This window comes from Chiloscyllium plagiosum, unplaced genomic scaffold (assembly GCF_037043375.1).
Source record: "Chiloscyllium plagiosum isolate Xiang-an unplaced genomic scaffold, Cpla_swu_hap1 HiC_scaffold_18, whole genome shotgun sequence".
Lineage (NCBI taxonomy): Eukaryota > Metazoa > Chordata > Chondrichthyes > Orectolobiformes > Hemiscylliidae > Chiloscyllium > Chiloscyllium plagiosum.
In genome coordinates this window covers 79,978,057-79,995,856 of record NW_028270156.1, presented here as the reverse complement: position 1 = coordinate 79,995,856, position 17,800 = coordinate 79,978,057, and the positions used below count along the sequence as shown (strand labels likewise).

At 45.3% G+C, this 17,800-nt stretch overlaps 1 protein-coding gene across 1 annotated transcript in view; it reads left to right on the top strand.

Annotated features, from left to right (window-relative positions):
- The window catches only part of madd (MAP-kinase activating death domain), a 170,631-nt gene that overhangs the window by 108,580 nt on the left and 44,251 nt on the right, over nt 1-17,800 (top strand). The window contains exons 22-25 of the mRNA XM_087996208.1: nt 5,721-5,774; nt 7,742-7,836; nt 8,890-8,973; nt 16,459-16,617. Of these exons, the coding sequence (XP_087852334.1) occupies nt 5,721-5,774; nt 7,742-7,836; nt 8,890-8,973; nt 16,459-16,617 (392 nt within the window). The remainder of the gene's footprint in view (nt 1-5,720; nt 5,775-7,741; nt 7,837-8,889; nt 8,974-16,458; nt 16,618-17,800) is intronic.

Below are 17,800 nucleotides of genomic sequence, written 5' to 3'. Positions count from 1 at the left end.
ACAAATAAAAGACCCAGCACTGATCTCTATGGTACGCTACTGCGCACCAGGCTCCAGTCACACAAACAACCGACTTCTGCTGCCCTCTATCTCTTGTTGCTAAACCAATCCTTGATCCAGCTTGCCATGTTACCCTGGATCTCATGAGCTTTTACCTTTGTTATCAGTTTCCCATATGGGATCTTGTCAAAGAAATCCTTATAAACTACATCAACTACACTACCCTCATTCAAACGTTTGGTCGCCTCCTTGAAATCATTCACCAGATTTATTGGGCAAGGCCTCCCTCCAATGAAGCTGGTGCTGACTCTCCCTGATCAAGTTTTACCCCCCTCAGTAGAGATTAATTTTCCCCTTCACTATTTTCTCCACAAGCCTGTGTTCACACCAGGCTGCTGTGAGGCCTGTAGAGACACTGCCAGGCCAGTGTTCATATAGTCAAGCTCCCATGCAGACTGTAGTAAGGCCTGAGAGGGGAGAGAATTCATTATATACCTGATGCCAGTTGCTGAGACGATATGTTATGTGAACATAGGCGTGCGCTGTGCATTGTAGCCTCTGTGGGATTGTGGTTGCAGTGTGGTGGCGAGACCCTCATCTTGGTGAGTGTTTGTTCAAGTTCAGTAGATGATTTGATTTCCAAGCTGAGGGTAGTTATCAGCTCCTGAGGGAAGTGCATTGCCAAATAGTGTTCTTAAACTGTCAAATGTAAGCTTAATATGGTGAACTTTCACCTTCTGCATACTTTGACGAAAGCCGTAACTGATGTTCTTTTGAAGCCGCCTTGGGGTCCATTGCTGTTCCATTTCGTCCCACCTCAGCTTGCCTTGTGTGCAGTGATGACCCTCCCCAAAGCCTGTGTCATCTCTTGTCCTGTGCTCACTGTATCTCCAGACGTTGACTGCCCAGTGGTTCAAGGCTTTGAGGGCAGCCCCTTCCAAAATTCCCTGACTGCCCGTCTCCTTTGCTTGGCTGAGAGATTTCAGCCGAAAGGTTTACTGATTACATGTGTCCCTCCTGCGCAGGAACACAACCAGTGCAGCATCAAGTGAAGAAATGTGTCATTGCAATCTGGCTTTGTGAAGCTGGCTGACTGGTGCAAGGTTACTGATGGTCCCACCGTCGATCGATGGAACAGCCTTTTGGTTCCAGGCCTCATTCCCTTCCCCTTTCCAAAAACTGCCTTTCCTTTACAATCTAAACAGCAAGGAAGGACATTCAGCTCCTTATTTGTCCTTGAAAATGCAATCAATCTTCACCCTACATTGTTTTTTTAAAATTTAAAAAGGAGGACTATTTGCACCATCAGACCTGCTCTACTATTTAATTAAACTGTGACTTAATTTCCACCCCAATTCCACGTGCTTGCAATATCCTCACAGTCGTTATTACCGAAAACGTGCTGTCATTCCTTTCTCTTATGGCAACTCATTTAGTCTGCTTTCCTGGCTTGGGTAGATATTTCCGAACATTCTCCACTCCCTTGAGTGAAGGAATTTCTTCCCAACTCAGTCCGAAGTGGCTGGTACCTTACACTGAGATTGTGCTCCTTTGTTTTAATTCCCCAGCCAGGAGAGAATGAGCTCTGTATATCTCTCTCTCTCTCTCTCTCTCTCTGTACTCGGTGAAGCCCCTTAACAATTTTGTTTTAATGGAATCATTTCTCATTCTTCTGAACAGCAGAGTATGTCAGTGTAGCCTACTCAGTCTTTTAAGACTCAACCCAGGAGTAAGTTAAGTGAACCTTGTTTCCCAAACTCTAGGGTATATATGCCCTTCCTTGGGGTAAGAAGCCCAACACTCTGCACAAGGTTGACCTCATTAAAGCCATAGGGACAAAATAATAGGAGCAGGAAAAGGCCATTTGGTCCTTTCAGCCACTCAGTATGAACATGGCTGATTATTCAACTCAGTACCCTGTTGCAACTTTCTCCCCATATCCTTTGATCGTTTTAGCCCAAAGAACTATATCTAACTCCCTCTCGAAAACCTTTTCCTTTTTGGCCTCAACGGCTTTCAGTAGCAGAGAATTCCATGGGGTCACCACTCTCTGGCTGAAGGAATTTCTCCTCATCTCATTCCTAAATGGCCTACCCGGTTTTGTTAAACTGTGACCCTTGATTCTGGACTTCCCAGTCATTGGGAACATGCTTCCAGCATTTACTCCATGTGGAATTTTGTAGTTTTCTATGAGATTCTCCCCATATTCTTCTAAACTCAAGTGAATACGATCCTAACTGATTATACATCTGTCCTGCAGCCCCAAGAGCCAGTCCTTGTTGCGTTCCCTCGATGCCAGAATATCCTTCTCAAGAAGCCATTTATAGTTGGCATAAACTCTCTCAGCCTTAGGCTTCTGACCAGTGCATCTGTCAGAAAATATAGTGTTTTCCCCTTTACAATTTTTTTTACAGCACCAGTCTCTACTACTTTTCTGTTCGAGCGTTTGAGATCCCAACAACTGAGTAAAAGATTCCTTTTCATTCCAGTCTTAAAAGGCTGACCCCTTACCCAGATTGTTTTCCCCAATGATTCTGCATCCATGCTTTTGAATTATTAACCTCCTCACCACAGGGAATCATTTTTCCTTTGTGAGCTCTGTCAAAACCTCTTGCGAACCTTGCCTGCCACCTCTTTCCTTTCTCAGTTTCAGTGGAGAACAATGCTAATGTTTCCGCCTTCTCCCTCACCTTGAGTAACGTTAGATAGATAGATTACTTACAGTGTGGAAACAGGCCCTTAGGCCCAACAAGTCCACACCGACCCTCCGAAGAGCTACCCATCCCGACCCATTCCCCTACATTTACCCCTTCACCTAACACTACGGGCAATTTAGCATGGCCAATTCACCTAACCTGCACATCTTTGGATTGTGGGAGGAAACCGGAGGAAACCCACACAGACACGGGGAGAATGTGCAAACACCACACAGACAGTTGCCTGAGGCAGGAATTGAACCCTGGTCTCTGGTGCTGTGAGGCAGCTGTGCTAACCGCTGTGCCACCGTGCCACCCACTCTGGGAAATGTTCTCTAGATCTGAATTGTGGGCAGAAATTGTCCACAGTGTTTCAGCTGAGGCCTAACTAGGGATTTACAATATTCCAGCACACTCCGTTTGGTATTGTATTCTGTTTCCCTGTTCAGAAACCAGTGTAACTTGTCTATGTTATAACACTGTTTGCATTCTCCCTCTCTTCATATATGCTCACATTCTTCTCGTTCTACCTCATCCCTGCATTCCACACCTGAACTGCTGTCTCCTCTTTGTCCCAACACTTGAGTTTGCGTTGCCAAGAGAGATAATGAAATGCAAAAGGGGTTTGTATGCTGCACACATCTTGGAAGTCTCAGTTAATAGCAAATGGATGATAAGAATAGGGATGTTTTAAAGCAGCTGCTCACGGCCTTGATGAGACCTCATCTGGAGCACTATATGAAGTTTTGGCCTCCTCATCCGAAAAAGGAGCTGATTAATTTAGCAACAGTTCCAAGAATGTTCATTTGACTCATACCTGGAATGGTGGGTTTATCTCATAATGAATGATTGAGCAGGTTAGGTTAAGAATAGAAGGTGATCTGATTGAAATATACAAGGTCTGAGTAGACAGGCTAGATGCTAAACGTTGCCACGTGGAGAGGATACCAGATCTTGGAGAGATCATTTAAGAGCAAAGGATCTCTCTTTTAAGACGGCGATGACCATTACTATGGACCATTAGTCTACGGAATTCCCTTCCCAAGAGAGCGGTGAGGGACTCAGTCAGTGAGTATACTCAAGGCTGGGTTACGTCATTATTGATTGACAAGGGAGTCCATGAAAAGTGAAATTGAGACCACCACCAGATCAGCTGAGATCTTACTGAATGGAGGAGTAAACTCTAAGGTCTGAATAGCCTACTCCTCCTAAATCCTTTGTAACTTTCTCTGGATTTGTGTCCATAAAGGCTAAGGTCATCTCTTCAGCGACATGTTTTTTTCTGTCCTGTCATTCACAATTTACTTTTCATATTAATCCTTCCATAATGCTTCACTTCCTACTTCTCCCAATACTTCACCTCCATCCACCAAACTTGAGTTCATTTCCCAATCCTGTCTCTCCCACCCTGGTGACTATCACTGTCCTTCAATGTCTATTGCCTTACCAAGTTATGTACCACCTAGGAAACATTATAATGCTCTTATCTGAGTCTGGGTTTGTAAACATTGCAAAGAGAAATGAGCCCAAACTGATTCTCGGGGATCACCACTGCAAAGTGCCGCTGTCTGAGAAACTTCCATTCACCATGACCCTTTGCTTTCTGTCACACTTCTGTCTACACTGCCACTTAATTCCAGAGGCTTCCATCTTCTGAATAAGCCTCCTATGTGGTATGTGTTCAAGTGGCTTCTGAAAGTCCATATATACATCTACTGTACCACCTTGACCAACCTTCTGTGTCATGAAATTGAAGAATTCAGTCACATTGGGCAGACACAATTTTCTTTAAACAAATCTGCGCTGGCCTTCCTTGATTTCAAATGAAATTTTATTTTGTCCCTGAGAATTGTTCCCGATAACTTTCCCTTTGCTAATGTTAGGCTGATAGGACTATGGTTTATCCCTCTCCCCTTTCTTGATCTTTATCTTTAAAATTCATTCATGATGAGGGTGTCGCTGGCTAGGCCAGCATTTATTGCCCATTCCTCATTATCCAGAGGGCAGTTAAGAGTCAACCAGATTGCTGTGGGTCTGGAGTCACATGTACGCCAGTTCTCTTCCCTCAAGGGAACCAGATGGGTTTTTCCAACTATTGACATGGCCATCATTCGACTCTTAATTCCAGATATTTGTTGAATTCTAATTCCAGTATCTGCCAAGGCAGGATTTGAACCTGTGACCCCAGAATGTTACCTGGGTCTCTGGTTTAACAGTCCAGCGACAATACCACTAGGCCATCACTTGAGCGAATGTTGTAACATTAGTAACCCTCCAACTTCTGGTTCTTCTGTTCTGTCTAGTGAGATTGAGAGATTATGACTAATGCTTTTCAACTTTAAGCAATGCAGGCTGAAATCCAGGATGGCTTACTAGTTTTCAGTAATATTTATCTTTTTCCAGTACATCTTGCTTAATATACCCTGCCCATACCCTCTCCTCATTCAGCGCAACCTTCACATTCTTCACTATCTCGAAGTTGCAAAATACTCATTGTCTCTGCCTTCTGCGTGTGCATCCAAATTTCTCGGGTTCTTAACAGACAACTTTTTTTCTAGCTAACTATTTGCACTTTATTTGTTCACAAAAGTCTTTGGGGTTTATTATCCAATTATCCACGACCTTCCCAACCCCACATCAATATCCTTGAGAGTCTAGTGTGGTTGAGGGAAGAAAGTGTTGTGAATCTTACGAGGGAAGCATTTAGCTTGGACCCGGGACTAGGGGCAGAATCCTTATTGATGTAGAAAGAGTATTGGGTCTGAATACTGCTCCAATAGTGGTTACTCTGAAGCTCAGTGCCAGAGTGTAGGAAGCCTCATAGCAGGACTGTAATTCTCCAGACGACTTGGTAATGTGGGCCATGCTGGCGACCTCAAGCTTCACAGGTCACTACCAGGAAGCTCTCTGTCTCCGTGTGGGAGTGGCTTCTACTCAGTCATGTTGTATCCTCCATTTCACCTATTCAGCCGATCTCTGACTCTGTGTCTTTCTTTCCTGCTTGCAATGCATCTTGGGTTGTAGAGTTGTGGAACAAGCACCAGGATATGAGAAAACAAAAAGCTTTGGAGAAACAGAGTAAGGACTTTGACAACTCAGCCCTGTCATACAAAGTACTTCTTACTTTTAGAGCTAGACACCCTAGCCATGTCTTCTGTTTGAATCACAGTCCTTGCAATCTGTGCCTTAGACTCGTCGCCTCTCACCTATAGATATGCTATTGGGTTTGTGTTTGTGTGTGTCTGTCTCTCTCTCTCTTGCTGTCTCTCTCTCTCTCTCTCTCTCTCTCCCGCCCCCCCCATCTCTCTTGCTCTCTCCAACTCATTCTGTTCACTTCAACCCCTTGCCCATGCTGTCTTTCCCATCCTTCTCCCTGCCTCCCTCCCTCTCGCACTGTCTCACCCAATGAACCTGCGGGGTGCAGGTGTGAGGGAGTGGGTGGGGAGTGAGCTCATTGCTGTGTAGTCACAACGCATGCTTGCGTACCAGCTTGCCGATTGGTCCTTTGGCCTGAAGTCCACTGGGCAAGTGACCAATGCGCTCGGGTTGAGTTCAGCTCTTTGTCTTCCATTGCTGCCCTTTGAGCCCATTGACATCAGTGTCTTGGGTTGTGGGATGCTACCCAAAACGATTTGGAATCAGGCTCTCATTTTTACACATTATATTACAGGGTGTTTGTAACCACCGCTTGCAGAAAAGCAGGTAAATTGAAACCGGGAATAGTCCAAATATCTGTATGTGACGGCTGGTGTCTTTGGCCTTATGACAAGACCATTGCACACATCAGCTTTGTAGAATGCAGCAATCACCCAGAGCATATAATGGCCAAAACTTGCTACTGAAGGGTGATGAGAGACCATACATGGGGTGATATTATCAGCGATGGTTTCACACTGAAAGATGCGAGGACAGGAGTACTTTCCCTTTTAAAAAAGGAATATGAAAGGCAATGTGGGTTCAGCTTGTATATCGTGTACAGTTGTGGGCACAACATTATAGGAAGGATGTGAATGCATTGGAGAGCATGCAGAAGCAGTTGACAAGAATGGTTCCAGGTCTGAGAAACTTCAGTTATCAGGATAAATTGAACAAGTTGGGGAGGTTAGAGAGAAGAGATTGTGAAGAAGTTTTCAAAATCATGAGTTGGCAGGGTAGAATAGATAGGGAGAAGCTATTTTCAGTTATACAAGGGAAAGAATGAGAGGGCAGAGATTTGAAGTGATGTGCAAGTATAGCAAGAATGATACAAGGAAAGAAAGTTTTTTCACATGGTGAGCTGTTAGTGTATGTAATGCACTGCCTGGAAATGTGATGGGAGAAGGTTCAATTGAGGCCTTCAAGAGTATTGATCTTTTTTTGGATTATGTGTTCAGGGATCTGGGGAAGGACAGGAGACTGGCAGAAGGTAGTAGAACCGAGGTAGGCATGATGGGCTGAATGGCCTTCCTCAGCTCGATAATAATTCTGAGATTCTGAAATGGTAGGGATCTGGGACCTGGGGAGACATCTCCAAAGGAGGTCTCAGCTGCTTCCAGAGTTGGTCAATTTGGATGCGGAATTGGAAATAATCAAACTTTTTTTCCTGTAGGTTTGGGTGAATTCTTATAAATAACGGTCTTTCTTTGACACGGTTAGTTCGGATAATTCTAAAGTTGTAGGACTGTCATCAGTAACAGTTGGGTGGGGACAAGGAGCAGAACGATAATTGGCAGGTGTGGCTGGGGGGGTGACAGGTTGTTTACTGATATTGATCTTGTGCTGTTAAGTTTGGAACCAGAGGGGCAAGCTTTCAGATATGAGCCATTGATGTGAAAGCTGAAGCATTAAAGAGAACCATGGGAAAATGGTTACAGATGACCTGCACCACGCCAGCGTATCCCTCTCCAGCCTGTAGCACTGGAACACAAATAGCTTTAGTCTCTGGTTTCCTGAGAAGCTTTCCCTCCTTGACACTGCAGTGAGAGCTGGAGTGTTACGACTGATGACAGGCTGCGGTTCAGCATGGCTCCTCTCCCAACATGTTCACATGGGTCTCTTGCCTGCAGGTACAGAGAACTCCAGACACACGTCCGACTTGGACCCAGATGAGAAGAAATCGCAAATCAGCGCTGACAGCGGCTTGAGTGCGACCAGCTCGCAGGTTAGTGCTTACTGCTTGTTGCTAACACAAGGAGCGACCTATGGTTGGGGCAGTAGGTGGGGTACAGGTGAGCAATGGAGCTGAGATGGGGGAAGGGTTTCTGGGCTTGGGTGATGAAGTGAGCCATGGCTGCTGGTGAGAAATGGTCTTGGGACAGTGCCAGGCAGATCCAAGGTTGTATTGTGTTCACCTGCTAAATGCATGGTGATTCTGATGCTACAGAAACTGTCATTGACTGTGATACTGAATTGGAGTTTGGTGTGGCTGAAGAGTTGGTTTCTTACGTTCTTTGTTTAGGTGAGTCAGTGAATTATTGAATGCCGGTCTGAAACATGTTTCTATTGATAACTAGTTGCTATTTTCTTTAAACATTTTGGAGCTATAGCAGTATGCACGTGAAACATTTCAGGCCAAATACAGCTGAACATGACGGAGAAAGGATTGCACAAGCTGTCTCGGACGTGAAAGGGTCTAGCAAATAGCTGCTTCAGTCATAAATCAGGAAAAACATCAGGTTGCATGGGCCTGAGACTTGTTCTCTGTTCACCTTTTGCCCTAAAAGTGTTCCATTCTGTGAGAGACTTGCTTTCCACATTTGTGAGGCGATGAATGATTTTAGTTCTGTGAATGTCCTAAATGACCTCCATGCTGCCAATCCTCCACTTTTCAACCTTGCCCTGAAAGCTGGATAGGTTCTATAACAGGAAGGAGTTTGCCTCAGTGCATCCCAGTGAGGGAGGACAGGGTGAGTGAGAAATTTAGAACCAGGTCTGAATGCTCCTTCATGGCTTGTATACAAAGAGAACAGCAGTGTCCTGTCTCCTTACATTAGGCCTGAAGTTGTACAAGGACTAGAAAGTGCTGCATAAACATAGATGTCTGTGAACTTCTGTCCCCTCCTGATTGCTCCATCAGATTAAGACTGTCAGCACAATCGAGCAGTTTTAACATGAAATTATCTTCCTTTTTGGTGTTGCTGTTAATACTCTCTCCTTTATTCTTCTGTCCTCTTGCCTGCTCCTTTTCTCCTCCTCACCCTCTCGACGGTACCAGAAGAGTGACAGTGAGTCTATCACCAGCTGTGAGCCGCCTGCACTCACCCGGAGTACCAGCCAGGAGTCAGAAAGCAGCACCGTGGTAGGGCAGTGACATGCTGGGGCACGTGTGTGTGGCGCGCTCTGCTCCTCGCGCAGTGTCGTAAAACAAACGCGCCTTGCTCCCAACTCCCTGCTAACACAGTCCAGATTCATTCAGCACCGTGCAAAAACTGACAGGCTGCTTAGCAGAAATCCCAGGCATCAATCATATTTAGCCAGGGTATGATGACATGGGCAGAGCTTTGAGGCATTGGTCTTGACTGTGAACAAATCCCTTGGGCTTTGTGTACCATAAGAGCATGGATTCAGAAGCAGATTAATCTTGCCGCTCTCTTTAAAGAAGCAACGACAACAAGCCCTGATATATGCTCGACCATGATTTCCACAGGTTTTCACACAAGAGGCTGTTAGTTACACCCAAAAGCTGTGTGGACCTTTGCAAATCACAAGTATAGTGAGAAACTGAGAAACCTTTATAAAATAAGAATTGTTCGAAAAATGATGGGGTGCCGTCTGGATCAGTGTGGATACTGCTTTTTGATCGTAGTTCATATTAATATAATTTCCATCAATACAATTCCTATCTTCATAATTCACATTGAGAATTTGGATTTGCGCTATTTCTATTTTGATCGATTCATAGGGTGCAGCATTTATTACCCATCCCTAGCTTCCCTTGAGAAGATGGGAGTAACCTACCACCTTGAACCGCTGGAGGTTTTGAGGTGTAGATACACTCCCAGAGGATGTTAGGGAGTGAGTTCACGTGCAGGACAATATCCTCAAGCAGGTGAAGCAGTGGGATCTGTGGTTGGACTCTGCAAATTACAGAACGGTGATAGACAACAGGAATACAGGAATCTGCAAAATAGTGCATGCAGAAGGAGCAAAGAATCAAGTCAGTTTATTGTCTTGCAATCATACTGTTTGTTGAAAGCAGTTTAATGAGGGACGACACTCATTTCCAATTGTCATAGAGCAGTCATCAGTTCAGGCAGTGGACTGTTTAACTGCAATCATTAAAACAATCTAGTAAAAATTAGGAAGCTCTGGTCCCTCTTCCAGGACACTGGTGGGAATGGATATTGAATACTGGGTCCAGTACATGGTCACTGCAAGAGGAATAAGGGCAGTGGAGAAAAGACATCTCACAATGAGGAATGAAAATGTATCTTTGGGACGCTTGACTTCTCCATCAAAAGTCTTTTTAAACCAATGTCTGCGTTACATTAACAGTGATAGTAAATTGACATTAAGCCTACAATGAATGTCATGGCAAGTTTGTTTTGACATTACTCCCTTGGATCACAGCACTCTGTTCCTTCATACGTGCTCCTGTTAGATAGCATTGTCTTTTCTAGGCATATGAGTAATTAACTTGTAAGTTTCCAATTTCTGATTCATTCTCTTCTTGTGCTATTTTTTGTTTTACTCCCTGTTTCTTTCAAGTAATAACACTCTGGGATTTGCTGCCTGTGCAATATTCTTATGCAGGCACCTTATTACTCATTAAACATATTAACCCAGGCACTCACTGTATGAGACAAATAAAGGTCAGAGGTTCGAACTTAATTTTATTAAAGTACTCAAGTTGAAGATACAACAGTTAGCAACAAGTTAAGGGAATCTTTTCCCCAAGTTAGGCTGACTGCCTGCCACCCGCTGCGGTGAACTTGATTGGGCTGCTGGATTCATTTCAAGAGCTCTGTGATCAGGGACATTCTGGGTTGTCACTTTGATACAGAAGTGGGCCTCTTGCTGAGGAATGGCTGCCAGGATTCTCCTCTTACACCCCCTTTCTGAGCCGTCCTGCCGTCTTCTCTGACTTCAGCCAATGGGCCGGAGGGCAGGAGTCACAGCACCTAGTGAGGTTAAGTCAGGTCATCCTGGGTGTGTTCCAAAATATGATTACTCCATGGTGCCAACACCTCTGGCCAAAACTGCCGAATACACAAAAAAACATAATGTTTCTCCTTGTTGATCTAGCTGACGACTGCTTAATGAGTTTTGGGTTATAACAACTCTCCCAATATGTAGTGCGGGTCTGGGTTGACCTTTATTTACTTTTGGTCTGTGGTAACCTTGGCTTCTTTGCATTCCTCAGGCCTTGCTTGCAGAAGCTGTTCAGCCAATTTACCGTTAGGCTGAGTTACTTAGTACATTGGCTATTTGGCCACATTTCAGTTCTGATCAATCTCTGTGAGTGGTTTGGACTAACCTCAATTCAGAATCTGTTTGTTGCATTTCTATTAAAGAAGATGGGCTCAGTATGTTAGCCTCATTCTCTTTACCTTCACCTCTCTTGTTGAAGTTTTTGAACATTATATCTAATAACTGTTTGCAAAGTATCTCCCTTTTCATACTTATCTGTTCTTCCTGTTTAATTTTGTGGGCTTGTATATAGTCACATCACAGATGAGGAACATCTTGGATTGTTTCCTCTGTAGTAATCTTGTTGTATCTCCAGTGGTGATCCACCACTCTTGGTGAAACCAATCGTTATGAACGTAGCAGATCATTTCCCAAGATAAAATTAATTCTTTTAAAGGGATTTATTTCCCAACTCCAACTTCTCCATTTACGAAGTCACTCTTTAACCTTTGTAACCTTCATGTATACCTCATTAATATTTTCTGCTTCATTGACCCTCTGGTATCATCAGCCAACATCAGACTAATATAGAAGTTGTTGGAAAACCTCAACAGGTCTGGCAGCATCTGTGAAGAGAAATCACAGATAACATTTTGGGTCGAGTGATCCTTTCTCAACTCAGAACCGTTTTGTTCTCTAAAAATAATTCCTCTTCCATTTTTAGATTTTCCAGTCCTCCACCTTACTTGTCGATTCCCACATGACCATCTCATCACCTGTCTGTGAGAGAGATCGTCTGTATCTACCAGAACTGCTGCTTCTATGATCTTTGATACCTGACCCTCATCTGAGTTGGATTTTAAGCTTGCAGGAATGCTTTTTCTGAATTCTACCAGAATTATCTTCCATTTGTTTCCAAAATGTTTCTGTGATTTCAACAATCTTCCTTGTAAATTTTACAAATATCATGACAGATATTTTACTTGTTCTTAGTTTTAATTGATGAACTTTGGAGCAAGTTCATTCGTATTGCATTTTTAACTGTTTCATAATTTGCAAATTGTTAGAAACCTACAGCATGGAGAACAACCCTTTGGCCCAAACTGGTCCTTTCTGACCAAAATGTCCATCCACGCTAACCCCATTTCCCTGCACTTGGCCCATGTTCTTCTCAACCTTTCCTATCCATGTATTTGTCCAAATGCCTTTTAAATGTTGTTAATGTACCTGCTTCAACCGCTTGCACTGGCAGCTCATTCCATTTCTGTACCACGCTTTGTGTAAAAAAAGTTACCCCTCAGGTTCCCATTAATTCTTTCCCCTCTAACCTTAAACTCTCCCCTTGAGTCCTGGCAACATCCTTGTAAATTTCTTCTGCACTCTTTCCAGTTAATAACATCCTACAGCAAGGTGACCAAAACTGAATGCAGTACTCCAAGTAGGGCCTCACCAATGTCCTGTACATAGACTCATAGAGGTATACAGCACAGAAACAAACCCTTCAGTCTATGTCTACCAGACATCCTAAACTAATCTGGTCACATTTACCTGCACTTGGCTCCCTCTATCAACCTTTCTGGTCATATACCCTTGCAGATGCTTTTTAAATGTTGTAATTGTATCAGCCTCCACCATTTGCTCTGGCAGCTCATTCCAAACACCCACTACCCTTTGCGTGAAACAGTTGCCCCTTAGGTCCCTTTTAAATCTTTTCCCTCTCACCCTAAACCTAGGCCCTCTCGTTCTGGATTCCCCAAACCCAGGGTACAACTGCAACATAACTTTCCAACTTCTATACTCCGTGCCCTGACTGATGAAGGCCCGTGTACCAAAAGCTGCCTTCCCTGCCCTGTCTACCTGTGACTCCACTTTTAGAGAATCGTGCACCTGACACTCCTTAAGGCCCTACTATTCACCATAAAACTCCTACCTTGATTTGACTTTCCAAAATGCCAGACTTCACATTTGGCTATATTAAACTATGTTTGCCATTTCTCAGCCCACTTCCCCAGCTGATCAAGATCCTGCTGAAACCTCTGTTAACTACCTTCACTATTCAATATACAGCCTATTTTAGTGTCATCGACAAACTTCCTAATCATGCCTTGTACATTCTCATCCAAATCATTGATATAGATAACATGCATAATGCCGTCTTAGCTGTAGTTGACAAAATGCTCTGTAATAGTCATATCTCGGCATCTTTGTCAATCCAGCTACTTTTGCAAATAAAGTGAAATATTTTTTGACACCATTGAGTGCCTGCACTTCATAGGATTCTGGTGAGAAGGGAATTTGAATACTGGGTCTGGTGCATGGCCAGGAGGAAGAAGGGCAGTGGAGAGAAGATGGCACTGGAATTGAAATTATCTCTTCTTTCGTCCTTTAAGAGTTTCATTGGCCAAATAGTGATATCTAATTTCCCATGTCACTCTTGTGTTAATAGTTTTTAAATTCTATCCTCTTTCATATTTCAAGCTTTCGTTTTTCAAGTTTCTCTCCTTGTCATTCTTCATTTTCATTTCCCATTGTTTCTTTCTTTTTGATTTGCATTTTCTGTCTCTCTCTCTAATGTTCAATTTTTTTTTTCATTTCTAATTGAACTGTAGCTGCTTCTAGCTGTGACATCTTCATTTGAGGTGGCACCGTCTTCTGATTCTAAAGTTAGATAATTGTGTTCAGTATCTCTCCCTTACTAGATCCTACTTTCTACCTTCTGTTACATCTACCAAGTTAGACTTTGTCAAACATTTCAAACAATCCACTATTACATGGGGGTTCCAGACTTTTGAGTGCGATCCCATGCAGGAGTGTAATTTTAACTGTCCGACATACAAGTGTTTCCTGTACTTAGAGCTATTTTACATTGTCCTGCACTGAATCGCATGCAAATGGACTTGCAAATGAACTCAAGGAATATTATTTGCAATCTTGGAGCGACTTGAATGTCGCCTTGTCCCAGGAAACACTTCACACTTCAAGGCCTTTTCCAAAATCCAATCCATGCAGTTACCTCGACTGCAGCACTCCGGTGTTATGTTCAACACCTTGGTGTTTTTGTTTCTTGAACAGAGGCACAGATGCCTTAACTCAAATTACAGCAAGTGCCTCCCCTTTTCACCATCCCAGCTGATGTTTCAACTGGACATGTTAGATCCCAAAATGAAACCTGGTTTGATCATTTCTGTCTATTAAACACGATCATTCACCAAAACATAAGTACCCAGGCTGCACATTTTCTTTAATAGTAAAAGAAGTTCCTTCCAAAAGTCAAATCAAACAAAAAAATGTCTGGTTATCTGATTATGTAACACTGAACAGTCTTAAAATACATGACAGGCAAAGCCTCATCTATTTCCCAACACCATTACTTTCCAGTGATTCAGATCCAGAGAAATTATCCTTTTGTATGAAATCTTTAAGATTGACTTAACATTAGTGAAAGGGAGAGATGCAATGAGACTTGGGTATCCTTGTGCACCAGCTGCTGAAGGTAAGCATACAGGTACAGTAGGCAATGAAAAAGGCAAATGTTATGTTGGTCTTCATAGCAAGGGGATTTGAGTACAGAAGCGGGGATGTCTTGTTGCGTTTGCGCATGGCCTTGGGGAGACCACTCCTGGAGTATTGTACGCAGTTTTGGTCCCCTTATCTGAGGCAGGATATTCTGGCTAAGAAGAGAGTGCAACAAAGGTTTGCCAGACTGATTCCTGCGGTGACAGGGTGGATTCTGATTATCATCTCGATCGGTTAGAATTACGTTCACTGGAGTTTAGAAGAATGAGGGGGCAATCTCACAGAAACTTAACAGGACTAGACAGGATAAATACAAGAGGGATTGTACAGATGTCTGAGAACCTCAGAACCAAGGCACTCAGTCTAAGGATACAGGGGAGACCACGTAGGACATAGGTAAAGAAGCATTCTTTCACCCAGAGAGTGGTGAGCCTGTGGAATTTCTTGTTGCAGAAGGAGATTGAGGCCAAAACATTATTTTCAAGGAGGAATAATATTGTACTTGGGGTTTAATAGATCAAAGGATATTGGGAGAAAATGGGAACAGGGTACTGAGTTGGATGGTCAGTCATGATCACATTGAATGGTGTAACAGGCTCAAAGGGCTGAATAGCCTAGTCTTCCTATTTTCTATGTTTTTGATAACAACTCTGTTTAGTATGTTGCTATAGCTGAGTAATCATTTGTATTTCACAAGTTGCATTTTGCCTCACTTGCTTCACTCTCTCTTGCGCTCCTACTGTACAGTGCTGGTAAACCGATGCATCTGCAGGTTGTTAAGTTTTGGTTATATTTCTACTGGATTGCCCCAGTTGTCTATCTTGACTCAGTCCTGCTGTCCAGAGATGACTATCACCAGCTACCTCTGCAACACATTGCTCATCCTGGGCACACACCTCCAGTCCAAGGAATTGCTACAGTCAGAATTTCCTCCCCCCCGCCCCATCATCAGAGCTATGAAGACAGGCATCTCTGGCTTGGTCCACCTCTGAATCAGAAGTTCTGGATGTCTAGCTTCAAGCATCTCCAGGCAAGGGACAGCTTTGGATGGAGCCAACTAGCTCCTCTCTTCCAAAGATGCTTACATCTTGTAATTGAAGAATTTTTCAGCCTACCTTGACTTGGATCGTATTATTTGCCATCTTAAGTTGGCATCTTAAAGTTACTTCAGAGGATTTGGAACTTTAAGGTTTCTTCAGGGAACTTTTGGGGGTTCATGTAGTACCTCATGTTTCTTGATTTAAGATTTCTTTAGAATCAAAGAATCTTTAGTGCCCATCAAGTCTGCACCTGCCCTCCAAAGAGCATGCCACTTATACATAGCCCCTTACCCTTTCCCTGTAACTCAGCATAATCCACCTAGCCTGCATGTCATTTGACACTGTAGGCAATTGCCCTTGGCCAGTCCACTTAACCCACACATCTTTTGGATTGTGGGAGGAAACTGGAGCATCCGGAGAAACCCATGCAGACACTGGGAGAATGTGCGAACTCCACACAGATTGTCACCCATGGCTCAAATTGAACTTGTGTCCCTGGTGCTGTGAGGCAGTAGTGCTCGCCATTGAGACACCATTCTTATTATAGTCTTTCAAAGTCTTCCACTTTTCACTGTCAACCCTACCTGGACTTTCTGTACACACCTTCCCACTGCCCCCTTCATACCCCTGTCATGGGGGCTCCCTGTATTCTGTTCCCCTGTCAGGAGATTTAGTACGCAATTTATCACCCCTTGTAATCCCTACTGAAATCTTCTCGACCCAGATTCCTAATGCTCCCCCACTCCCCTCCCCCACCACATGGACAGGGACTGTGTTTGGTGTAAGTGTTGTGTTGGATCAAATGCAGCTATTGGTCTGAGACATGTTGTTGTGTTTGGGCAGTTGACAATCGCTTGTGTTATCATCTCTTGTTGCAGGTGAGTAACAGCTCTGGAGAGACCTTGGGTGCTGACAGTGATTATAGCAGTGCTGCTGGAGAAAGTGTGACCGGCAAGAACACCCTCGAGGCAGCAACATCCAGAGGAACGCTCTCCGACAGCGAGATCGAGACTAACACTGACACCAGATACATCTTTGTAAGTCACCCGACATGCTCACCCACATTAACAAATGGGAATCGAGTGTTTACCCCTCCCTCCCTGGGTGCAGGGTGAAATTGCTGAGTTTGGAATAGGTTAGCTCACCTCAGAGATGCCTGCTGTGTTCCCAGGAACAGACAAGGAGGAACCAAACTCCAGAGAATGAGAGATGGGGTGGGGGCAGTCTGAGGGGAGAGGGGAATGTGGGCAGGGGGACAGTCTGGGAGGAGAGGGGAATGCGGGCAGGGGGACAGTTTGAGAGGAGAGGGGAATGCGGGCAGGGGGGCAGTCTAAGGGGAGAGGGGAATGCGGGCGGGGGGCAGTCTGAGGGGAGAGGGGAGTGCGGGCAGGGGCGCAGTCTGAGGGGAGAGGGGAGTGCGGGCAGGGGGGCAGTCTGAGCGGAGAGGGGACTGCGGGCAGGGGAGCAGTCTGAGGGGAGAGGAGACTGCGGGCAGGGGGCAGTCTGAGGGGAGAGGGGAGTGCGGGCAGGGGGGCAGTCTGAGGGGAGAGGGGGAATGCGGGCAGGGGGGCAGTCTGAGGGGAGGAGGGGGACTGCGGGCAGGGGTGCAGTCTGAGGGGAGATGGGAATGCGGGCAGGGGGGGGCCGTCTGAGGAGAGAGGGGAATGCGGGCAGGGGGGGCAGTCTGAGGTGAGAGGGGAATGCGGGCAGGGGGGGCAGTCTGAGGGGAGAGGGGACTGCGGGCAGGGGGGGCAGTCTGAGGGGAGAGGGGGACTGCGGGCAGGGGTGCAGTCTGAGGGGAGAGGGGGAATGCGGGCGGGGGGCCGTCTGAGGAGAGAGGGGAATGCGGCAGGGGGCAGTCTGAGGTGAGAGGGGGAATGCGGGCAGGGGGGGCAGTCTGAGGGGAGAGGGGACTGCGGGCAGGGGGTTGCCGTCTGAGGGAGAGAGGGGAATGCGGGCAGGGGGGCAGTCTGAGGTGAGAGGGGAATGCGGGCAGGGGGGCAGTCTGAGGGAGAGGGGACTGCGGGCAGGGGGTGCCGTCTGAGGAGAGAGGGGAATGCGGGCAGGGGGGCAGTCTGAGGTGAGAGGGGGAATGCGGGGCAGGGGGGCAGTCTGAGGGGGAGAGGGGGACTGCGGGGCAGGGGGTGCCGTCTGAGGAGAGAGGGGAATGCGGGCCAGGGGGGGCAGTCTGAGGTGAGAGGGGAAATGCGGGCAGGGGGG